Source organism: Heterodontus francisci, chromosome 8 (genome assembly GCF_036365525.1).
Source record: "Heterodontus francisci isolate sHetFra1 chromosome 8, sHetFra1.hap1, whole genome shotgun sequence".
In the NCBI taxonomy this organism is placed as follows: domain Eukaryota; kingdom Metazoa; phylum Chordata; class Chondrichthyes; order Heterodontiformes; family Heterodontidae; genus Heterodontus; species Heterodontus francisci.
The window spans coordinates 72783071-72808713 of record NC_090378.1 but is presented as its reverse complement, the minus strand read 5'-3'; the positions used below and the strand labels follow the sequence as shown (position 1 = coordinate 72808713).

The window sequence follows — 25643 nt, the reverse complement described above, 5'->3', positions numbered from 1 at the left end:
TCATAATCCCATGTGCTAATCATCGCCCTCAATTTATCTGCCTTTCTAGCAAGACTCCTTGCATTAAAATAGATGCAATCCAGCCTTGCATTTTTCACTTGTGCCTTAACAAGTCTATTTTGCTCTGCCTTCCAGACTGACTCAGTTTTTCTTTTATATTTGACTGTGCATCACCCCCTACTGTACCTCCACTCTGTATCCCATCCCCTGCCAAATTAGTTTAAACACCGCCCCCTCCCCCCCCACCCCGCAACAGCACTAGCAAACCTCCCAGTAAGAATGTTGGTCCCATTCCGGTTCAGATCTTGGAGGTTTGTATGTCTGATCTCAACTTTGGAGCTCAGAAATATCAGATCAGCATGGGTGCTGCTTCTGCGGTTTTACATTGGACCTCAGATAAGCAACATCAACACCACCAGCAGGAGCAGCACCAACAGGAGCATCGGCCGCAGGAGCAGCAACAGCAGGTGCACCAGCCGCAGGAGCAGCACCAGCAGGAGCACCAACCACAGGTGCAGCACCAACAGGAGAACCTGCCGCAGGAGCAGCACCAGCAGGTGCACCAGCCGCAGCAGCAGCACCAACAGGAACACCAGCCGCAGGAGCAGCACCAGCAGGAGCACCAGCCGCCGGAGCAGCACCAGCAGGAGCACGGGCCACAGGATCAGGAGCAGCACCAACAGGAGCACCAGCCGCAGGAGCAGGACCAGCAGGTGCACCAGCCGCAGGAGCAGCACCAGCAGGAGCACCAGCCACAGGAGCAGCACCAGCAGGAGCACGGGCCACAGGATCAGGAGCAGCACCAACAGGAGCAGCACCAGCAGGTGCACCAGCGCAGGAGCAGCACCAACAAGTATACCAGCCGCAGGAGCAGCACCAACAGGTATACCAGCCGCAGGAGCAGCACCAGCAGGAGCAGCAGCAACAGGAGCAGCACCAGCCACAACAGCAGCACTAGCTGTTAATGATAGGTTAGTTATGTTGCTAAAGATACGCATGTGAGGGGCATGGTTTAACAAAGAACTTAGAGCAGACATAAAGAGAGCCTGCTGGGACACAGGTGGAAAGGCAGCGATATATAATGCTACATTCTGTGAATATATTGAGTATCAAGAAAAGGATCTATGTCTAGCTTCATTCTTCATCATTTAGCTTGGATCGATATAATATGGTAGTAGAGGATGATTGCTTAAAGGTGAAGATTGGAAACCAAGAATTTTTTTCAGACAGAAGGTTGTAATCTGAGTTAAGCGTGAAGTATCAGGGTATGATTTCCCATCGACGTTCTCTGAAGCTGAACCTTGTGATCAATGAAAAAAAGTAGATATGTGGACATGGGTTACATTGTGACCAAAGAGAAAACAAGGTATGGCCTTGGCACTGTCACTTCCTCACAAAACTAAGATCATATGCAAAGTATTTTATGAGCTAGAAGCCTGTCAGTTGGACACTGAGGAAGGTTTGGAGCTTCTATTGAGCTTTATGGACAAAATTTATAAGAAAGATGATCTATTAAATGAATACAAGGCATGGGCAGACTTTGATAAATTTAGAATGACGGATGGTTTTTCCAAAGCGGAATTTAACACACTATATAAAAGATCGCAGAAATTCTATTTGGAAATTCCTTGTTCAGTGCTTGCTTTCAAATTGTTGGATTGTGCTAAACTGTTGCACATGGATAGGCTCCTGGTCTTAACTGGAGTGAGATTTTCAAAGAGACATGCTTTTGGATCAGGTGTCTGATGCTTAGAAAAAATTCCTGGAAAAGCAGTCATTTCCAGCAACCTTCCTGGCACAAATGGGACATCCAGTGGTGTCACAGGAGATGGAGGACTCTATGATTGCAGCATTTTGAGATTGTTTAGATATGAGGTGCAGGCATCAATACAGCAGAAGAATCACAGACAAAAGAAATGAGGATGGAGATATTTTGGCAGATGGCAGGAATGGAGTAACAGTCACAGACGAATGAACCCCAGGAATGCCCGGGGAATTACTAACAGGTGTTTCAGATGTGTTTTGAAAAATCATTATGTGGTAAATTCTTCTAAACGGAGCAACAGGGTTTTCGAGGCGATGCATGATACAGAAGTTTCTGAAGTGGAAGCAATCTGAGGGAATTGTACTGGTCACAAGAAGTTTCAGTCCGGTAATGAGTGTACTAGTCGCAGATTCACTTAATTGGGCCTTGTTGGACAGTGACTGCACATTCACAGTATGTGGAACAGATTGGTTGAAATGTTGCTTAGATTCACTCAGTAGTAAGGATCGGAGTATGGTCAAGGAATATGAAAGTTCTACTTGCTTCAGGTTGGGAATAACAACACATTAAGATCACTGAAAAGGGTGGTGATTCCATGTAGAATAGCGGGACTGAGCCATGAGTGAGATACCCTTGCTGCTGAGCAAACCTTCGATGAAAAAGGCACAAATTAAATTGGACATGGATCATGATAAAGCAATTGTCTTTGGGTTGCAAATCCACTGACTTTCCAATCAGGACATTATTACATCCCTTTAACAAAATCTAGCATCTCTAATGAGAATGTTAAAAAAGTGTTAATTGCATCAGGTGATAGAAGTTTCAGAGACAAAAAGCAAATTGTCTTGAAGTTACATCGACAATTTGCTTAACCCTCTTGTCAGATTTAAAATCCTACTAAAGGATGCGGGGTTGGTTGATGAGTGCACAAAGCTTATTGAAGAGCTTAGTGAAAAATGTGATATGCAATAAGTATCAGGACACCATCATGGCCTATTGTGAGTCTCCCATTAGCATGATACTTTAACAAAGTAGTAGCTATGGATTTAAAGGTGTGGGACAAGGACAGAAACATTTTCATTTTGCATTTTAAGACATGGCAACAGTCTTTCTACTGTAATACATGGTAAACACAAAAGAATGATTGTAGATAAAGTCATGGAAAAATGGATGGGGACTGGACCGGTGGTACCGGCAAAATTCCTGACTGACAATGGGGGGAGTTTAGAAACATGTTGGAAAATATGAATATTGCAGTGCTGAACACCATAGCTGAAAGTTCTTTCAGTAATGGATTCGGCGAAAGAAACCACGCGATGATTGATGAGATGCTCCATAAGATCTTAGCCAACCAACCAAATTGCAAGCTAACATCTGCCTTGGCATGGGCAGTCCATGCAAAGAATTCGCTTCAAATGGTTGGAGGCTATAGTTCATATCGGTTGGTCTTTGAGAGGAATCAGAAAATACCTTCTGTGCTGTGTGATCATCCCCTAGCCTTAGGGGCTAAAATTAGTTCCACCTTTTCTTCACACTTGAATTTCCTACATACTGGGAGAAGGGCATTTATCAAGGCAGAAATCTCAAAATTCGGTGAGCCTAACAGCATCACATAAGACCGTCAGAGATAAACTTTAATCCTGGGGATTTATATACTATAAAAGAGAGAGTCAGAAAGAGTGGAAAGGTCCAGGTAAAGTGATATTGTGATGGGAAGACAGTGATTCTCCAACATGGTAGTCAAACTATTAGGGTACATTCATCTAGGTTAATCGGGATTGAGTAGAAACTTGCAGAATCGGAATAATTAGAAGGTGATGAGGCACCCTGTACCTCACATACTCATGTTTCACAGTCATGAGGAACAGAATATGATAGATAAGGGGCTGGATGATGATAGACAAAGTGATACCGGTGCACAGAATAGGGCTATTTTACCCAAAGGACAACTGCCTAAAGTTGGACTAGGGTAAAGTACAGACCAAAAGGGTCCACTGAATAGAGGAATGCACCCATTGTAGGGACAGCAGGGAAAGCCACCAGCAAATTCAAAGATTGGCTAAACGTTCAAGATGATGGACAAGAGGTAAGATTTATGGACTGACAAATGAGGTGAAACGGTGGAAAGCAAGAAAACGGAGTGCGAGTCCCCATAGTGGGTCTGGAAGTGACTCTGGACTAGAGAATGATCACATACTGGCGACAGAACTTCTGATCGTGGGAGGGAGAGATCCTGTATCAGTAAGCCAGAAAGAGATAAGCGGGTATGTAGAGGCCATGACTTGACGAGATTATGCGATAGAACAAGGACTACAGAACAATCTAGGAACACCACTAGAAGTAAAAGCCCTTATGATCAGGAAGTTATAGTGGCTGCAAAAACATTAGAAGAAAAATTAATGAGAGGCAAAACAAAGAGTTGGAAAGTTGGAAGGAATTTGGTGTCTATTCTGAAGTGCAAGAGAGGGGACAGCCAGCCTTATCACACAGATGGATATTGTTACGACCGAGGCAGGAGGAGTACACTGTTAATTCAGTCCCACTTCTCCACAAATCACAACATATATTTAAATTTTCCCACCTACCGAAACAGTAAACCAGATACTCTATTTTACCGTGGAATAAAGCAAACCAACCAGGTTACTTTAATAAACAAAATTATCCATTTATTATAAACCAAGTCTTAGCCTACGGATACACGACGCGCCCATGCTAGCATGCATACGCGATACACATATGCAAATAGGGACAGAAAAGAGAAGAAAAAATAAAGTGGAGAGGTTTGAGGCAATATCTGAAGAGTTTCTTGTTACTGTGCTTCAAGCTCACTGTACAGTCCTTTTGAAGTCAGTCCTTGCTTGTAGGTAATTCCTGCTTTTTGTTGGGACCGAGTATTCTTCTTAAACCTTGTTCACTGCAGGAGACTTTTCTCTATTGGGGTTCGTGTGTCTTCAATGGATTCCAAAGCTGGTGAGAAAGGATGGGAGCAGACAGGAGAGAGATGTTCTCAATCCAGGAGCCAGGGGTTTTCCGTCTTCAAACACTGTTTTCTCCAATTTAAACACTCAGTTCAAAACTCTGCAACAGCCAGTTAGTCATGTGACTAAACTGGTTTGACCACGTCCGTTCTGTGTATTAGGAGCATGGACTGGTGCCTTTGTTCCAACACTATCTGCTAGTATGCTAAAAATGTCTTTTCAGCTAGGGGCCTGGCAATTCCTTGTAATAGGCCCTCTTTTCTCCCCAGCAACAATTTCAGGTTTAATGTCCATGTGGCGAAATTAATGTGCCTCATTCTTGGCAGGTGGGGGCCTGCATGACAGCTTTGTATGACTCCAACCAATGGGGAGTTTTACCACTTATTCCCAATGATTTCAATTTGGCTAAGGCTCCTTGATGCCACTTGGTCAAATGTTGTCTTGATGTCAAGGACAGTCACTCTTACCACATCTCTAGCATTCAGCTCTTTTGCCTATGTTTGGACCAAGGCTGTAATGAGGTCTGGAGCCAAGTGGCCCCGGCGGAATTGGTCAGGAAACCTGGAAATAATATGGTCATGAAGTTGTTGGGTTAAAAAGCCACTAATGACAGACTGCACCTATTTCTGGGCTTCCAGTATGTTATTGGCCCTAAAAACCCCTCCCAGTAAACTTAAAATCCAGACATATGTGCCAACATCATGTTTAATGTCTTTTATACCAAGCTTGAATTTTTTTTTTGTAATAAAGGTGGATGGTGGTTTAACACATGTGGAGAAGCCAACTTGAATGGAAAATATATCAAAATAAGATCAAAGGGAAAACTGGAGCGAAGGAAGGGAATATTTTGGAACACTTGGAAGGGAAAATCATATTCCCTGAAGTCAACAAAAATGATGATCCGTCCCTTCAATTCAGGAAAGTTTGAGTGAAGAGCATTTAGTTTCAAATACTGTGGCTGCAACAAGACATGATACTGACACTGTTACTCACTTCTTACCATGCTACACAACCACAATAGTGAATACAAAGGTTTACTACAAAAGTAACATTAAATTCTGAAGATTACATGACAATTCTGTGGAACACGTCAATATACATAACAGTCCCCATGACAAATTTAAATGGTGTTAAGCATACATAAATTTCCCATTGTACAAGGTAAAAGAGCAAGTCAATTTGCAAAGAAACCCCTTATTTTCTAATGAATTTTCCAAAATTATGCTTATAAAGTGTGTAAAATCATATTTAGTACCACATAACCTTGTATCTCAGTTTAATTGAAATAAGCGGTCATGACTCCAGGTCTCAAAATACAGTGTAATAAATTAAATACATTTTAGACACAAAGGCTAATTGCAGTGTTCCTCTGACTACAGCAATCGAACCACTGTGGGTAGGGCACAGTTACCAAGTTAGTAAATAGAAAATCAGTTTTATTTTATTAGAAAGTTACTATTAATCATCAGATTTTTAGGCTATCATAGTATTTTTCATGATGAGTCACATTGACTTCTACAATCAATTTTCTCCACAAACCATAATGCTCATTTCTATACATTAACACAAAGACAACAAAAGCTTTAGATTGATTTAAAATAAACATTTTGTTTTCACTAGAAAATGTGACTTATGTATCAATATATTTCTGCAGTAATTGCTTTGTACTAACGGAATGCTTTCAGTTCAGAAAAATAAGTTTGCAATTTCACAAGTTTAAATTTAATATTACTTCATATATTCTTGCCCAGAGAGGGGACAGAGGCAAACAGAGAGCAACGATCATTCTGGGCACCAGGAATTTAAGTTATGAACAGAGATTCAGAAAGTTGGGCTTGGTTACTGGGACCTATAGTGGGTTAGACAATGACCATTCACCTTCTGGCCTGCGTGCATATCCAGCCCAAACTGATGGAATTAAAAAGTTTACTCTCTTTGCTGTCTGTAATGCTTTAAACACGAATTTGTTGCAATGTTTTTGCGCTGGAGGAGGTTACACAAATATTGATAGGCATAGCCATGGAGGGATTTGAACATAAGGACGGGAATTTTAAAATAGAGGCATTGTGTATTGGGAGCCAATGAAGGTCAGCAAGCACAGCGATGATGGGAATTGATGCGGTTCAGGACATGGGCAGCAGAATTTTGGATGGAATTCATGGAGGGTGGAAGATGGGAGGCCGGGACAGCACTGGAATACTTGAGTCTGGAGGTAACAAAAGCATGGATGAGGTTTCTTTTTTGTTTTTTTATTCTTTCATGGGGTGTGAGCGTCACTGGCAAGGTCAGCATTTGTTGCTCAGGCCCAATTGCCCTTGAGAAGGTCGTGGTGAGCCGCCTTCTTGAACCACTGCAGTCCAAATGTTGTAGGTACACCCACAGAAAATGCTGTTAAAGAGGGAGTTTCAAGATTTTGATCCAGCGACAGTGAAGGAACGGAGATATAGTTCCAAGACAGGATGGTGTGTGACTTGGAGGGGAACTTGCAGGTGGTGGCATTACTATGCATCTGCTGCCTTTGTCCTTCCAGCTGATAGAGGTCGCGGGTTTGGAAGGTGATGTCGATGAAGAATTGGCGGGTTGCTGCAGTGCATCTTGTAGATGGTACACCCTGCTGCCACTGTGTGTCGATGGTGGAGGGAGTGAATGTTGAAGGTGGTAGATGGAGTACCAATCAAGTGGGCTGGTTTGTCCTGGATGGTGTCAAGCTTCTTGAGAGTTGCTGAAGCTGCACCCATCCAGGCAAATGGAGAGTATTCCATCACACTCCTGATTTATGCCTTGTAGATGGTGGACAGACTATGGGGAGTCAGGTGAGTTACTCGCCGCAGAATTCCCAGCTTCTAAGCTGCTCTTGTAGCCACAGTATTTATATGGCTGATCTAGTTCAGTTTCTGGTCAATGGTAACCTGCAGGCTTTTGATGGTGGGGGATTCAGCAATGGTAATGCCATTGAATGTCATGGGGAGATGGTTAGATTCTCTCTTGTTGATGTTCATTGCCTGGCACTTGTGTGGCATGAATCTTACTTGCCACTGATCAGCCCAAACCTGAATATTGACCAGGTCTTGCTGCAGGCAGGCACGGACTGCTTCAGTATCTGAGGAGTTGCGAATGGACTGAAAACTGTGCAATCATCATCGAATATCCCCACTTCTGATCGTATGTTGGAAGGAAGGTCATTGATGAAGCAGCTGAAGAAATGGTTGGACCTAGAATACTACCCTGAGATTGAGGCAGAGACAGGTGGTGTTGCAGATGCGGAAGTAGATGGTCCTGGTGACGGAGAGCCTATGAGATAAGAAGCTCGGCTCAGGGTCAAATAGGATGCCATAGCTGCAAACAGTCTGGGTCAGCCTAAGATACTGGTCAGGGAGGAGGATGGAATCGGTAACAAAGGTACAGAGTTTGTGGTGGGGGTTGGATGTTGGACAAGAAGTCTAAGAACGCAAACACATTGTGAGGGGGGTCAAGAGAGATGGTAGTGGGGTGGAGCTGTGTGTCATTGTCATTCATGTGGAACCTGACATAATGTCTTCAGATGTGGGCCGAATGGTCTTTTCTTGTTCTTGAAAACGGATGTTTAATGTTCTAAAATTACAACAAATTGCTGAAATACTTACGAAGACAATTTGCCAGTTTGTAAATACAATAATTGCAACATGCTAGCTGAACCAAAGTTTTACCAAAAGCACAATATTTTAAAATTATTTTAAAAACTAATGAAATTCTTTCCGTTGTTTGTGATTTTTTTGAAATTTAAAAATTCTCCACTTCTGCACCAATGTTGATTACAAATAATTACAACCCATGCTTAAGAAATTAAGCTAGAAAATCATTCATTCCAGCTTATTAATAACTCTGTGAAAACGTGTTTCATTTTATTTCACATTTTACTGATCCTTTTATATAATTCTAGTGGTGAGCTATATTCAAGTTTTCCATTACTTAATAAAAACTTGGCTTTCCTGACTTAGTTAAGCCCTTTCACAAGGTTATTTTTATACAGTGACCTTTATAGAAAACAAGCTCATTTTGAAAAAATGAATGCTGACATTAGGACTAACTCTTAAGAGACAGTAAAGCACAAACAATGCTACAAATGAAACTTTCATCAGGTAACAAAGGGCACCAAGATAAAAAGAAAGACTATGAATCCCAAACAATCAATAAAACAGAAGTTTGCAGTAGGCTAGCCAGCAACTGAAAAGAAAATGTACCATTTCAAGCAGGATTCTTCATCAAAACCATTATCTCCCAGATCATCATACATCTAATCCCACTGATTCTAATCTTACCATGCTACAACTTGCACTTGTCCACTTCTAAGTTCATCCCAAAACAATTAAAATGTTATAGCACTCCTTGTGAAGGATAGAGATACAAGTATAATTATTAGGGTGGGGGAAAAGAATAAGAGGAAAAAGGGACTTTGAAAGATTGACCAGGGTTTCCACTTCAGATTGCTATCCAATGACCCCACTGGATTGTCAGGTAAGGACAGGAATCACCACAGCTGCGATGTCTCACATGGGCTATAATCAGTTAATATTCACCATCAAAATCATCATGGATTGTCACCTCAATGAGGATAACAATTCTAAAGACTTATGCCATTATAGACAAATTCTAACAATGTTGCAAATACAACAATCTCAAAAGCCTGGTGTAAAATCAATATCCAAGTTTACCTCATCAGCTTTAACCAATACTGCATGGACAATGCAGCACATGGTACTAGTCGCACTGCACTAACAGACAGGTTTGCACAAGTTTGGGTTAAAGCTAACGAGGTAAGTTTGGATACCAAGTTCATCCCAGCACTTTGATTTTGTTATATTTGCAATATTGTATTGGCTTCATTCACTGATTCACACTGCTGGTACAAATAGAGCAACAGATTACTGCTTCCTGTTGTTCAACAAAATTAACTGTAAATCACACAAAGAAGAATCCAATGTTCTGAACCATCTTGTAATCTCAAAAGTTTCAGACCCTACTTGTTAGAGGCAGCACATGATCAAATGTTTTGTATACAATTCACGCTCAATAAATCAGAGGATGTAATTGTACAGTGAGGCCCTCTCCTCACTGTTCCCTTTTTTTTTAAAAACAAGAATCACTTGTACATTATACTGGTCAAACAGTATCACTATTATTCTCACCTGTAGGTAGTGTATGGTACATACACATCCTTTGATGGGAATTCCAGGATATCCCTCGTTGGTCTGACTCGAGTATCTGGATAGGGTTTGACCTGTAGTAATTCAGGAGTCAGGCAATAATGCGGATTTTCTGGAGCTGGTGAAATATCGATTTTCAGCTGGGCTGTATACAGATAGCAACAAAAAAATGAGGTGTTGACAAAATTAAAAGATGTTCTTTAGAAAAATAAACAGAATAGATTTTAATTTGTTTGCTCCTGAAATTTTAGGTCCTTTTTAAAGCTGTCCAATATACAAGATAAAAATAAAACTGAATACTGTGAATTTGAACTAAAAGCAGAAAATTCTGGAATTGTAGAACTGTAAGTCAGCATTGAAAAAAGGTGGCACCTTTCATCAGAACTAGATGGAGAACATCAGAGGAATCCTGAATGTCACTGGGCAGAGAGAATGGAATCAAGCTAAGAGTTTGATGGGACAGGAGCAAGCTGATATAACAGCCTCGCTCGGACAGTCATGTTTGTGAACTCTGACAACAAGGCAGAAACAAGGAAGGTGGATTAGTGGGGGGAAATAAGATTCAAGGCAGTGGTAGAGGAGGAAAATGTTCTAAGAAATTAGATCAGTAACATTCTCCGCTGGTTGGAGTCATACCTCGCACAAAGGAAGATGGTTGTGGTTGTTGGAGGTCAATCATCTGAGCTCCAGGACGGACATCACTGCAGGAGCTCCTCAGGGTAGTGTCCGAGGCCCAACCATCTTCAACTGTTTCATCAATGACCTTCCTTCAATCATAAGGTCAGAAGTGGAGATGTTCGCTGATGATTACACAATGTTCAGCACCAATCACGACTCCTCAGCTACTGAAGCAGTCCGTGCAGAAATGCAGCAAGACCTGGACAATATCCAGGCTTGGGCTGATAAGTGGCAAGTAACATTCGCACCACACAAGTGCCAGGCAATGACCATCTCCAACAAGAGAGAATCTAACCATCTCCCCTTGACATTTAATGGCATTACCATTGTTGAATCCCCCACTATCAACATCCTAGGGGTTACCACTGACCAGAAACTGAACTGGAGTAGCCATATAAATACCGTGGTTACAACAGCAGGTCAGAGGCAAGGAATCCTGAGGCGAGTAACTCACCTCCTGACTCCCCAAAGCCTGTCCACCATCTACAAGGCACAAGTTAGGAGTGTGATGGAATACTCTCCACTTGCCTGGATGGGTACAGCTCCAACAACACTCAAGAAGCTTGATTGGCACCCCATCCACAAACATTCACTCCCTCCACCACCGACGCATAGTGGCAGCAGTGTGTACAATCTAAAGATGCACTGCAGCAATGCACCAAGGCTCCTTAAACAGCACCTTCCTAACCCACGACCTCTATTTCCTAGAAGGACAAGGGCAGCAGATGCATGGGAACACCACCAAGTCACACACCATCCTGACTTGGAACTATATCGCTGTTCCTTCACTGTGTCAAAATCCTGGAACTCCCTTCCTAACAGCACCACCACTTCTCAAGGGCAATTAGGGATGAGCAATAAATGCTGGCCTAGCCAGTGACACCCACATCCCATGAATGAATCAAAACAATTCTGCAATTAATATTTATGATGAAGGGTTACACTTGAAAATTTAATCTTTCCCTTCTAGATGCTGACAGACCCTGGCTGCGCAGTTCCAATATTTTCTGTTTTTATTTCAGCTGATGAATATTTCCCTGAAATGAAAGCAGAATAGCAACCTGTTCACTGGCCTTTTTCTGAACCACTCATGGACCAGTTAGTGGGAGGTATATGACAGAGCCGTACAAATCATTGCTGCACCACTCAGTGTTAGGTCCAGTCTTTAATCTAATCTGCCAAGCTATATCACCCATCTCAATGTTAGGGCTCACATATACATTAATTACCTACATTCTTGTTGACAGGGAAACTGTTCTATTAAGAGTCAGCAAACCTCAAATCTCGGTCAGGAATAGTTTGCCAATGTCACTTTAGCATTTGACTGAGTTTTCACACAGTCTCCCTTTCCTCTCCCACCTTTCCCTCATCTCCTTAAAGTACAGAATCATGTTTTTACCTCTGGCACCTGCATAGCAGGCGTCAGCAAACTACTTTCCAGAGGGATCAATGAACTGTGATCAAGAGCTGGGAGTCAGGCTGATTTCCTTCAATCTCACTAAGACCACCAAGGCCAATTATAGTGCTGCTAGCATTTCATCTGCTGTGAACAGTTACTTTAGTATATAGGGTAAAACCTGAAACTTCTAAGGTCTGTAAAATTCAGCCCCACATTTGGTGGTGTTTTCATCCACATTTAAGCCATTGAAGGAAATATCAGACAAGAAAGCTGACACTCTTAAAAGAACAACTTGCCAGTGATTGGTCGTAGTCTCCGCAGAACAGATGAAGGTCTTCTCATGTCAGCAAGGAATTTGTATAAATCTTCATCACTCAGGCGATCTCCCTCCTAAATATTGCCATGAGGTGGAAGAGAGGTAAAGAAGTGGAATGTAAGGTATGCAAGTCCTATTTATAGATATATTATGCACTGATAAATCAGCTGGCTTGAATTCCTATATGATGTGCATTTGTTTCAAGTTATTTCAGGTTACCTGTTTGAAGAAGTTTGTGACAGTCAGTGTGGCTGGCCTGAAGCTCGAAAGGTTACACGATTCATCCCCACTGGTCGTTCGTTCAAGAGACCGCCTTCCGACAAGACCAGAATTCCTTCTTTCTGACCAGGAACCCTTCCGCTCTATCAGGAAATAGCGCCAGACCAGTTAAGGAAACAGTCATCGACATAGAGAGTCCCTTACTCTCACACACTAGAACAAGGCTATAAGTGCTTGCAAAATCTAATTTTCTCTTCTAGGTCCTGGGATACCAACTTCAATCCAATACCCCACTCAAGCAGCCCTACTGGTTTGTTTCAGGTGGTAGCACTCCTATTTCTGAGTCTGGAGATTATGGGTATGAAGCTCATGCCAAGATTTCAGAAGATAATCTCAGCTGATGCTTCAGTGCAGTACTAAGGGAGTTCTGTCGGAGCTGTCTGTATTATGAGATGTTAAACTGAGATCCTATCTGCCTCTTCTCGAGGAATCCCACGGCATTTAGTGAAGGGGAGGCCGAAATGATCCTGATATCCTGGCCACCATTCCTCCTTCAATCCATATGGCCAAAAACTAATTAATCTCACGGTTCGCCGTGCACTGCAGAATGGATTCTGCATTTGTCTACAGTACAATAATCACTGCACTTACAAAGACAATTCATTGCATGATGGCTTTACAAGAGATTTCAAAAATGCGAAATGACAATATATAACAGCAAGTTTTATTTATTTTCATCCGTGGCATACCAGGGTGTACATTTACCCACTAAGCCAAAAAGGCGGTGGGTGTATTTGTGCATGTGTGTTGTTATGGAACCTTCTCCACTAGAAGGATCAGAAACCTCACTGGGCATCCCCTCATTTCAAGTTAACTTTTCAAGCAGCTGTTCTAATGGTGCCGGCTTTGCTTTCTCTTGTTTGGTTGTGTGGCTGTGGATTAGTGACTGCAGGTGTAATTACTCTATAACTGTAACATCAATGTATAACAGTTTCAACATTGCAGTTATATTATATAAGTGCATCCTGAATCCAGAGTTAGGACCCAACTGGATACAAATGCAAGTTGAATGAAACCCTCTGAAGGACAAAGTCTCATTCTGCTTCACTTTAGAGTCAGCTCAGGTCATAACTCTTGATTTAGACTACATCATGTGGAATTTCCACAGGGTTTCTCCTGATCTTCTGCCATAACTGATCAGCTTAAATTTGGTGGCCTGCTCAAGGTCTAAGGTTGGGAAGGGCAACATGATAGATTGTTTCCACTGATGAGTGAGACATGACAAGAGCATACAAACTGTCATCACTTTATTTATTTTATTTATTTAGAGATACAGCACTGAAACAGGCCCTTCGGCCCAACGAGTCTGTGCCGACCAACAACCACCCATTTATACTAATCCTACATTAATCCCATATTCCCTACCACATCTCCACCATTCTCCTACCACCTGCCTACATTAGGGGCAATTTACAATGGCCAATTTACCTATCAACCTGCAAGTCTTTGGCTGTGGGAAGAAACCGGAGCACCCAGCGGAAACCCACGCGGTCATAGGGAGAACTTGCAAACTCGGCACAGGCAGGAGTTTAGTAGTAGGTTAGACCTGTATGCACAGGTTGATTCAAATCTGGAATTTGTGTCACAAACCTTTGCTGAAGCACAGTCCATTAATTCTTTTCAAAGTGAATTACACAGTTGAAAAAAATATAAAGGGTATGGGAAATGAGCAGAAGAATCGGATTAGATTAGGTGGCTCATGTGAGAAAAACACTTGACCTGGTAGACTGAATGGCCAGTTTCTGTGCTGTAACATTCATGGGTTAAGTAACTCTCTACTGCAATACCACATACCTGTCATTTGAGGGCCAAAGTGGTGAATAAATAGTTACTGTAGCACAGCTTACCAGTATAGGCAACCAAACATTGTTAATTAAAACTTTTTTAAAAAACAGATGGGCTTTTACATTGGTAACATTTTAAAATGTACCCTATAAACCAATGATATAGTTGCTTCTGCATCAATTCAATGCCATTTTCATGCTGAAACACACAAAAGTCACTAGAACTGGTTTTAAGATTACAATAAGTTCATATGAATTTCAGAAAGACTCACATTTTTATATTTCATTATCGTATCTTTCAGAAATAACCTTAACTGTGCAGTGACAGAATAAGCAAGGCAAATAACTGCATATAGCAAGATCTTATAACAGCAGTGTGATGAATGATCAGTTATTTTCTTCTTTTGGTTTGGAGGGGGAGGAATGTTGGTCAGGATAACTGTGAAACTCCCTTGTACTTTCTCCAAATACTGTTTGAGGAACTTTAACATCTGATTGAACTAACAGAATAAGCAGAAAGGGCTCCACTTTAATGTCTTATCTAAAGGGCATACTTCCCAACATCCACTTAAACCCACCTTTCACAACATTAGGCCTACACTCTCTTGCTGCTCCTGCATATTTGAAAATATTGTACCTGGTCTACTTCCCCTATCCTGTTAAGTTCTTCAGTAGGTCTATAACTTCACTTCAGTGACTATTTTGCAACTGAGGAACATAGCTTATCCAGTCTTTCTTCCTATTTAATCCCTCCAGCACCAGAAATCATCCTTACTTCTCACCTCTGCACGACCTTTAAACTTTACTTTGGAGACCAAAATTGTATTCAGGACTCCAGGAGCAGCCTGCCCATCATGCTGTTCATCATGACATCTGGAAATTTGAGCTCAAATGACTTTGTTACAGAACTCATCACCCTATTCCATTTTCTTTACTGCTACCTTACACTGGTTGTTAATCTATGCATCAAGCTTTACACTGACTGCAGTCATACTGCCGTGCAAAGCCATCTTTATAAACTTGATCAACCATGGAGCTCCTTCTATATTTTTAATGTTAATGAAGAGCTAAAAGGACAGCCAGCTCTATGTAGCAACAGAGCCCTATGCATATGTTTAAGTGCATATACAGAGAGCTTTGCTTCGCCAGAGTACAGATGAGTGCAAGTCAGTAGTGAGATTTGATGTTGCCATTTCACACTATAAAGCAAATATCAGTGCTTAAGTGGCACCTGTCATGCAAAAGCAGCAGTATGATATCTGTCAAAACCTGATCAGTAGCCTTATTAAAGTGCTGTTGGAGTGTATTTTGTTAGGTTTGTCCTTCTGGTTAATAATAATCATTTAAATAAATGGAGATACCTAATTAAAACGTTAAATAAAACAAGATTGGTTGATGCAGGAGGTTATACTCTGCCCTGCATCACCAGGACCTGGATTCAAATCAAATCCAAACTGATAGGACCGAGTCCTATTTGAAATTCATCTGGTCAGTTTCAAGCCAGTTTCTAGTTGACATGACCCCAAATGGTGCTGGGAATTGGAAAAACATCCACTGGTGCATTCGAAGCACTCTTCTGAACTTGGGGTTTAAAAGAGGGAGCTTAACTCTGCATCTAAATAGTGCTACGCCAGATCTGGGAGTGATGATTCTAATACTAGGCGCTTGAAATGATTGTATTCACCAGCTTAGGCATCCTTCAATTTAAAGAGTAAAAAAAAATCTACCAAATAATAAATATACAAATATAGACATATGCATTGTTGTTACGATTTATAAAAAAAAATTATTATTCTGGAAAAGGGTTGCACCTCCTGCTCCTATCTCAGAGTCTGTACTGTCTCGTTCCAGACTTCCTGCACTGTTAACAATGTTCATTAGATGAATGGCAGTCCAAGCAAAAGGCATGCGATACTTCCCCAGTCTGTAACAGAACTGCTCTGCCTGGCTCTTTAGCTTCTCCAACTTTTCCTTGTTCTGTAACAAAGAAAAAAAAATTAAGAGCAAATGCTTTGCAACACGCAGTGAAACAAAATTCTCATTACTGGAATCACATAGCCCCATACTATTCTTAAACAATGCGACTCAATCTTGCAAATCAGCCATCCAACACGGTCTATTTCCCCTCCCTCCAGCACACCAAAAAAAAATTACTTGCACTTGTTAAAAATGGAACAAATTTTAATTATTAATTTAATCATCTCAATTACAATTTATAATACTAGTTAACTACATTTTGTTTAATCACTCGTTGCTAAATATTAATTCCTAACATTTCCAAAATACTTCAGAAAGGCTCTTACTTTGGTTGTGTCAGACTCCTTGAAGATCATGTATGGTTCTGCACATTCACCAATATCTCCTTGTTGCAGAACTTTCTCCAGCTGGGAAAAAAAAACACACGGGAAAGAAACATTATTTACAGCAGCAGGTAATCTGTTATTTTCAGTTATAAACTCACCATTGTATGTAAAAGTTTAATAATTTATATTATACTGTAACAGATCGCTGATGATTTAGTGAAACCAGCCCGACATTCAATATCAATAACTTGCATTTATACAACACCTTTAATATAGAAAAACACCACAACGTGTTTCACAGAGGCATGAGAAAAATGTATATCAGCTAAAGGGGAGTGGTAAACTAAAGCTTACTCAAGAGGTGAGTTTAAAATAGGGTATTGAAGCAGGAGAGGGAGCTGGAGAGGTTTAAGAAAAGAATTTCAGAGTGGGACATAGATGACTGCCAGCATACCCACCAAACACGGGGTGCACAATAAGATGAAGTCAAAGAACAAAAGGTTTGGGAATGGAAGAGGAGTGTAGGGCAGGAGAAGATTATAGAAGGAGGTGTAACGACATAGAGAGATTTAAATGCAAAGATAAGAATTGTAAATTTGAGGCCTTGATGGACTTAACAATAAAGAGTGATGGGTAAGTTGGATATGATGCAGATTAGGATAGCAACAGCCGAGTTTTGGATACACTAAAGTTTATGAAGAGTGGCGAATAAGAGGCCGAACAAGCGAGCAATGGAGTACTCAAACCTGAAGGTAAGAAAAGACATGAATGATGGCATCAGCCACAGATGGACTTATGTAGTATCAGAGGCTGGCAATGTTATAGATTTGAAAGCTACAGCATTGTGATATAGAGAATAAGGGGCTAGAAGTTCAGCTTGGGGCCAAAGAGTTGTGTAGTGGTTATATAATGGAACTAGAATTCCAGAGCCCTGAACTAATAACCCAGAGAACATGAGTTCAAATCCCAACAATTGCTGTTGTTTAAGTCTGGAAATAAAAAGCAGGCAGGAGTAAGAGTGACCACAAAAGCTGTCGGATTGTAGTAAAAGCTCAACTGGTTCATGAATATCCTTTAGGGGAAGAAACCTACCATCCTTACCTGGTGTGGCCTATATAATACTCTGGTTCCACATCAATGTATTTCCCTCAATTCCCGCAGTTGCTTAGTTGTAACAAATTGCACCCAGCAGTTCAGGAAAGTCAATCACCACATTCTTAGAGCAACAAGGGAGGGGTAATAAATGATGGCCTGGACAGGCATGTCCACACCCCGAATAAAGGAAAAGGACGCAAAGTTTCTGAAGAGTTTGGTTCAATGGACTGGGGAGAGGGATAGTCAATTACTGGCTTCAATCTTCCCAGCACTGACTTGCAAGGAATAAGGTTCATCTAAGACTAGACATCAGACAAACAGTAAGCAAGTATGGAAGCAATGGCAGAGGTGAGAGAGGGAGAGTGAGTGTCAATAGGCTACACATGGGTGCCGATTGCATGTCTCTGGATAACATTACCAAGGGGCAACACGCAGATGAGGAAGAGGAAGATGAGAAGTCTGAACTTATTCATGCAGAGCAGAAAGGTTCCCTTTCTGTGAAAAATAAGTTCATTTCAACCCAGGAATCTCCAATTGGCCCTGAACAGACTTGGACGGTAGTGAGGTGGGGTGGGGAAGAAGCAGAAAAAAATCAGCCAGGGTTGGGAAACTTTTACTATGTTAATGGTGCTATATAACTGTAAAGTTGTTACTATTCTTCTCTCCTCATTACTCTCTAGTGACTTCTGCTATAAAGCATAAATTACAAATCCATCACCTCTCCCCCACCAGACGGTCAAAAAGCATTCACCACCTCAGCTCCCACACGAAGAATGGAATCTAGGGCAAGGTATTTTGGCACCATACCTCAGCATCAGTCAGTACCTTCATGGAGGACAAGCAAATAATGCAAAACAAAATTATTTCTTACCTTTATAACTAAAAAAACATCCTGACAAGGATACGTGATTGAGAAGATTGCCGATCGAGCCAGTGTTGAAATGGCTGCAGGAGGAACATGAGATCGCAGCATGCCTTTGATTTGCTCAGAATTCAAATCGAAGAAAAAATTTTCTGATATCTTTTTTTAAAAAAGTATTTGGCATAAATTAGAAAATGATAGTTTTACATTCCTGAATTTTGTAAATATCTGTAAAATATACAATCAAGGGATAGATTCAGAAGATACAATGGCTCTACACTGCTCTCTAGAGATTTACATATGGAACTTCAATTCATAAGACTAATTGGGAACCCAAACCAGATTGATAAACTAGTTCTTTTAAAAGATGGTTAAATATAACAGCATTTCTTCTAGGAAATGGGAAACATATTATTTGAAAATAATGGGAGTTTTCTTTTGTGAATTCTACTGCTCAATCAAAAAGGTGCTAGTATCACTACCAAACATTCCCAGGTCAGGTGTAAAACAGGTTAGATGTACAGTGAATCTCCCAACTTGCTCAGACCTCAGGGAAATAATCCTATTGCAACAATATAACCTTATTCATTGCTAAAATGGCCACCATTTGGCCTGTTGAGTCTGATTGCCAATGAGTGCTAAACTATGGACAGTTTTGTGCTATAGGCCCATGCCTAATTTCAAAATAAGATTCAGAGTGAGAGAGAAATATAGAGACGGGGATAGGGAGAATTTTCATCCTATCAGAAATTATATAGCAGGCCTGTCAGTAGTTGAAGAAAAACAATAGAGGTTTCACATTTTAGTTGAAGACACCACCCCACCCACTCAATTCTGACAAAAGGCTCAGCCATTTTGCCACGCTAGCTATTTTCTTGGTTTCAGTCTATATCAGTCTATAACCTGTGCCGAGTTTGCAAGTTCTCCCTGTGACCGCATGGGTTTCCGCCGGGTGCTCCGGTTTCCTCCCACAGCCAAAGACTTGCAGGTTGATAGGTAAATTGGCCATTGTAAATTGCCCCTAGTGTAGGTAGGTGGTAGGAGAATTGAGGGAAGGTGGGGATGTGGTAGGGAATATGGGATTAATGTAGGATTAGTATAAAATGGGTGGTTGATGGTCGGCACAGACTCGGTGGGTCGAAGGGCCTGTTTCAGTACTGTATCTCTCTATGACTCTATAAGCAATCCTCATGATCCCTACAATCCGGAATGTGTTTTAACTCTGAGAATTCAAACACTTGGATTTTAGAAACATGTGGCATTATCAATGTAGGTTTGCTTTGAGCTGCTAATATATTTAAAGAAAAAAGAATGGCTTGCATTTATATAGCGCCTTTCACGACCACTGGACATCTCAAAGCGCTTTACAGCCAATGAAGTACTTTTGAAATGTCGTCACTGTTGTAATGCAGGAAATGTGGTAGCTAGTATGCGCAAAGCAAACTCCCACAAAGAACATTTTTTTCTTCTTGGGTCGGCACAGTGGCGCAGTGGTTAGCACCACAGCCTCACAGCTCCAGGGACCCGGGTTCAATTCTGGGTACTGCCTGTGCGGAGTTTGCAAGTTCTCCCTGTGACCGCATGGGTTTTTGCCGGGTGCTCCGGTTTCCTCCCACAGCCAAAGACTTGCAGGTGATAGGTAAATTGGCCATTGTAAATTGCCCCTAGTGTAGGTAGGTGGTAGGGAATATGGGAGTACTGCAGGGTTAGTATAAATGGGTGGTTGTTGGTCGGCACAGACTTGGTGGGCCGAAGGGCCTGTTTCAGTGCTGTAACTCTAAATAAATAAATTTCTGATAATAAAACCTAAACTAGTATGGTACTTTTCTGCTTATCAAAAAGACTGGGACTGTAACACAAGCATTCAGTACGATTATCTGTACCAAACCCAGCAGTACAAGGATATCTTATTAACCTAAGGCATATTCACCTCATGCTTTAAATTTTAAGTTTCTGCTCATAGACAATGTGAACAGAAACTAGAACCTGTTTCGTCACATCAGCAGGAAGAACTCAAAGAGAGTGCAAATCAAAACACTGGTTACAATTATCCTACAGCTAGTATAATGCACAAATGGTGTAATATTACCACCCAAAAGTGTTCACACATCACTTACAAGAATTTTGATTGCCGTTAGACTGGCGACTGCAAATCACAATTACAATGTACTATGTGTTTTGCTTTGGGTCAAAAAACAAATTGCATCAAGACAGAATCTGCATTATAACTGGCCTATGAGAGAACTCTGTTCTGAGTTATATTTACATAACATGTGTTGAACGCCGTAATACTATTCAAAGAATCTAAGGTTCCCTTGATGGCTTAGTCAGGCGAGGCACTGTCCATGTGGGACTAAGCCAGACCAGGAAGATCACACAATTGAATCCTCAATTGGTTGATCTCAGTCAAGCCAGTAGCCAGGTCCTCAATGTCCATGGGCTCAGGAGGAGAACATTCAGCAAAGGAGGCTGCTCTCAATTCCTGTCCAGTGAAAAATCTAAATGTGTGGACAGAATCAGGAGTTCCAGGATACATTCTTTGTTGACCACATATTTAGAATGGTCACTTGGATGAAGTACTAGGAGAGATATTGTGAGTACTGATGGAATCCTGATAGAATTCACAGTATCTTCAGGACAGGAGAGAAACAAAGGAATGAGAATGGCAAAAAATATTTACAGTACTAACCTTTTTCTTCTCTCTGACATCATATAAAGCCAAACTTGCAAAAATTGGTTCAATTTCAATTTCAAATCTATAAAGACAAGATTTTTTTTTTAATTGCAAGGGGATGCTTTGTAAATTCTATCAAATGTAATAATTCACAACTCTTTTTAGAATAAAAACACACATACTTCAATGACAAGCATTTTACAAGCAGCCTCTGACCGAAGTGTTCTCTGGGAACTTCAGGAATACTGTGCCTTTCTATTGGCTCATCCTGCAATCAGTTTGAAACACAAAACAGAAGCTAGCTCATCATTAGTATAGGGCACACCAACAAACATTAACTACTTAGCATAACCTCCCAGGTTGATAGGTAAATTGGCCATTAGCAATTGCCCCTAGTATAGGCAGGTGGTAGGGAAATATAGGGACAGGTGGTGATGTGGTGGGAATATGGAATTAGTGTAGGATTAGTATAAATGGGTGGTTGATGGTCGGCACAGACTCGGTGGGCCGAAGGGCCTGTTTCAGTGCTGTATCTCTAAACTAAACTAAACTAAAAAAGGAGGATACAAAATATCTGACAACACAAGTCGACAGTCTTAGAGACCCTCTGCAATAGCTCTGATGGGAAATGCACTACATTGAGCCATACAGGTCAGAAGGTTCTATATTCAATTGTTTGTCTGCCCTGAGTTAGCTTATTTCTTGCCAGGGCAGCAGTTGGAGGTGTGACAATTAGCCTTGCCGTTCCTGAAACGGCAAGAGAAATCAGTCAGGACACCCACTCCTGATAGCAGCCTAATGAGCTCTACTGAAAAGTACACAAGGAAAGGATCAGGCTCACCCAACAATTTGCATTTTAGAAGTGCCTTTAACATAGTAAAGCATCCCAAGGCGCTTCACAGCAGCATAAATCAATTTTGACAATAAATCTAATTTGACACCAAGCCAAATAAGGAGATATTAGGACAGGTGACTAAAAGCTTTGTAAAAAAGCAAGTTTTTGAACTGGACTGTGGGCTGCAAAAGGATTGAGTCATCTTCAGAGAGTGGGGAAGAAAATTGCCTAGGGAACCATGAATGTTATTTAAAAAGAATTCCTGGCCAAATGCAAGTGAAGGGCTTGGATGGGAGTGACGGGGTTTGCTGTATGCCAAGTTCTTTTTCTTGTGTGTATCTGGAAATCGGGAAATAAAAAGTACCAAATGCAAGCCCTGGACTTACTGATGAGGACAGAAGGGGCAGAGGGAAAACTAGGCAGAGTCACTCACAAATACCATTTCCACACATGGCTGGTTTCAGAGCAACTGGCCACACAATCAGCTGGGAAGCAGCACCCAAACCACATGCCCGATGAGGAACAGCAAACTGCCTGCAAGCTCAGCTGTGGATGGTGTGTGTCCTCAATAAACTGAGCAGCAATGGAGAAAATATCAAATTAAAAATGGATAACTGTTGCATCATATTAGCACCAGGTAAATTTATGCAGAAATGGTTTAACATTTTTGAAAGTGAAAAAATAGCTCACATCATAGCAAGTGATTAAGTAGATCTATTGTTAATGTATATGCAGTATTATAGATGTTGTACATCCATAAAATATAATTTTTATTTTAGTTGGTGAATTTTGTACTTTCTCATTGTAAGGAATGTTAGTACTGAATTTCGGAACACTTCCCAATTCAGGTATCCAGTGTCAGCATCAAATACTCCCAGGACAGGCATAGCACAAGACAGAAGTAGAGCCAAAGTCCCTCTGTTCTCAGAACAGTACCTCCTACTGCATTAGTGTAACATTTCTCATTTCCCACACCTGCCATCCCATAGTTTCTGAGTGAAGTGGCCAATTAACATTAATTAGTGCCAAATTAATACTGTTTATCTTTACATAAAACCACCTGTACTTGGCAATGAAAAAAATCACAATATGAAATTGTATGGTACAGAGCTCCATCACACACACGATTAAATTTCCAACCTCATCCGGTGCCGGATAAAGTGCAAAAAGCTCCTTGTGTCTATTTCCCTTCCTCTGTTCTTCATTCTGTTGGTCTATTTCTTCAATTGGAGATCGATCAAGTAGATTTGGAAGGACAGCGTCAGGAAGCGAGTTTTTGAGATCAAAAATACTGCAGGCCCAACTACCTCTAGGAGTATCATCTATTGATACAGAACGACGTTTCAAATCATCCTGCAATTAGAGAGCCATCTGTTTAGTTCCATGCCCTAACTTTTTGTCGAGGACCACAATAAAAATCAATGGCTTGTTCAAGCGCCACTATCACAAATATTAAAATGCAATGCAATGACAGGGTACAGGTCCAGGCCTGCAATTCCTCACACAGTGAGCTCCTAATTTCAACTATACTATGAAAGGGCAGATGTTGAATGAAACCCTGGCACTCCCCAACTGAAAGAGAAAAAAAGTTACACGGCCAATATAATTCCATGAAATAGGGATATTTCACTTGCTCTGTCAGTGCTGGGATGACCCTTCTAATATCATTCCCTTGACTTTTTTTCCGCTGGAAAGATAGAAGAGGGAACAAAATACTGCAATGAATGGAAGCTCAGAAGGCATGTGGAGCAACAGATCTGCTGAGGCATTATCATTAAGCTCATTTAGTGAAAAACTACTGCAGAGCTCAATATTATTTCAGGGATATTCTGCAATCCCAGATACATACCATCTAAACTATGAGAAACAGAGAATCTGTGGTGGAGCAGAGATAAACCGTTTTTATTGTTTTGCTCAAGAAATATATAGTTACAGGCAACAAATCTACAAATGAATTATATCAGGCAACTTTAACTCTGTAGTCTATCATTTTGAGTATGCAGCGAATGCTTCATTTTTTATTAAAGGAAAAATCAAGTCTATTATTAACTTAAAAGAGGGAAACTGAATGAATTAAAAGCACTCCCAATGGAGTATGAACTTGGATGAATAATGTCCCTGCAACAGAAGTGCAATAGGCTTGTGTTGCTTGCTGTTTCTAGTAGGTTACTACAGTACCACAAAGGCTGTATGTACAATATTCTACCTGTTGCAATGCTCACTCTGGTCTATTCTAACAATATTTTTCACCCTAACCTCAAAAAGGCACATCCTAAAGCAGCAGTGTGAAGTCTTCTACTTCCCAGATGTCTTGTAACTTTTTGACTGAGATCGCCAAATCAGTGTCAAGTACTGCCAAGTTAAAAGGTAGTGCTGGGCCTAGCAAAACCTTGATTGAAACTGCCTCAAAGCCATTTGCTGTAAGACCACTGCAGCCAGCAGACAAAGGAAACTTTCATCTCAACAATATGGGCTTCATTTGAACTGAGATCCAGAGGTGAAAGGTTGCTATCTGATTTACGATACTACCTTGTGCATCTCAACTTGTGTTTAATCAAGCAGCCTACAAACCTGAGTTTGTGTCTCTAAATTTGGGGGAAGACCATTGTTAGCAAAATGTCTAAATTTGCTGAATCCATAATAGTTGGCAATTAGAAACAGAAAACAGTTGAGGGTCGAATAGTTGAGATGGCAAGTGGGGTGAATTTTCTGCAACTTTGCTAAATTACCTCTGGGATTAGGATTCTTCTGCAGGACATTTTGCTAGTGCTTATTATTGATCCATCTTTTCTTACAGAACAAATATCTCAACTGGACATTCATATCATTGCTGTTTGTTGGACCTCTGTAGGATGGATGCCTCATTTGTGTCAGTAAGTGAGTATAATTCCAGCAATTTATTGTGCACGAAGCACTTTGAGACATTTGAAATACTTGACGATGCACTGTATAACATTCTCATATTAAGTTCTTATTTTATATCATTGAACTTCAAACAGATAACAGTCTGTATCTTACTCCTGGGTATTGATTACTCTATACAAATAAGCCACAGCAGCCCCCTGATTAGATAGAAAGAATGACTTGCATTTATATAGCACCTTTCACAATTTCAGGATGGCCCAAAGTGCTTTATAACCAATTAAGTACTTATGAGATGTACTGTTGTAAAGTAGAAATTGCAGCTGTCAACCTGCGCACAGCAAGCTCCCACAAACAGCAATGTGATAATGACCAGATAATCTATTTTTGTGATGTTGATACCAGCCTGTAACTCACCCCGGATATTTTATTTAATTTTTGCTTTGTAAATATGGTCAACAAAGTACTTTACCTGATCATCCTGGTAACTGTTGATGTCTGGGATTTCATCCGACTCAAAGATCTGTTTCGGTAAACCCTTCTGCCTTTCCTTCTGTTTGTCAAGTGTGTTGGGATTAAATCCTGTGCTGAGTTTATGATACCTGGTTATATGAATTTTTAAAAATTGCA

At 40.9% G+C, this 25643-nt stretch overlaps 2 protein-coding genes across 11 annotated transcripts in view; one reads left to right on the top strand and one right to left on the bottom strand.

Moving 5' to 3' along the window:
- angptl3 (angiopoietin-like 3) overlaps positions 1-5675 on the top strand; it is a 28380-nt gene extending 22705 nt beyond the window's left edge. The window contains 1 exon segment of the mRNA XM_068037639.1: positions 5494-5675. Within this exon segment, the coding sequence (XP_067893740.1) occupies positions 5494-5675 (182 nt within the window).
- Positions 1-25643, bottom strand: part of dock7 (dedicator of cytokinesis 7) — a 210683-nt gene that overhangs the window by 156930 nt on the left and 28110 nt on the right. For 6 of the 10 annotated variants that reach the window (XM_068037333.1, XM_068037334.1, XM_068037336.1 and 3 more), the window contains exons 5-14: positions 25486-25615; positions 23277-23504; positions 21499-21584; positions 21332-21398; positions 18652-18801; positions 16686-16766; positions 16194-16359; positions 12539-12681; positions 12300-12393; positions 9909-10071 (exon numbers count right to left, since the gene is read on the bottom strand). In XM_068037333.1, coding sequence (XP_067893434.1) covers positions 9909-10071; positions 12300-12393; positions 12539-12681; positions 16194-16359; positions 16686-16766; positions 18652-18801; positions 21332-21398; positions 21499-21584; positions 23277-23504; positions 25486-25615 — 1308 coding nt within the window. The remainder of the gene's footprint in view (positions 1-9908; positions 10072-12299; positions 12394-12538; positions 12682-16193; positions 16360-16685; positions 16767-18651; positions 18802-21331; positions 21399-21498; positions 21585-23276; positions 23505-25485; positions 25616-25643) is intronic. The other 4 variants (XM_068037335.1, XM_068037337.1, XM_068037343.1 and 1 more) reach the window with 1 other exon arrangement.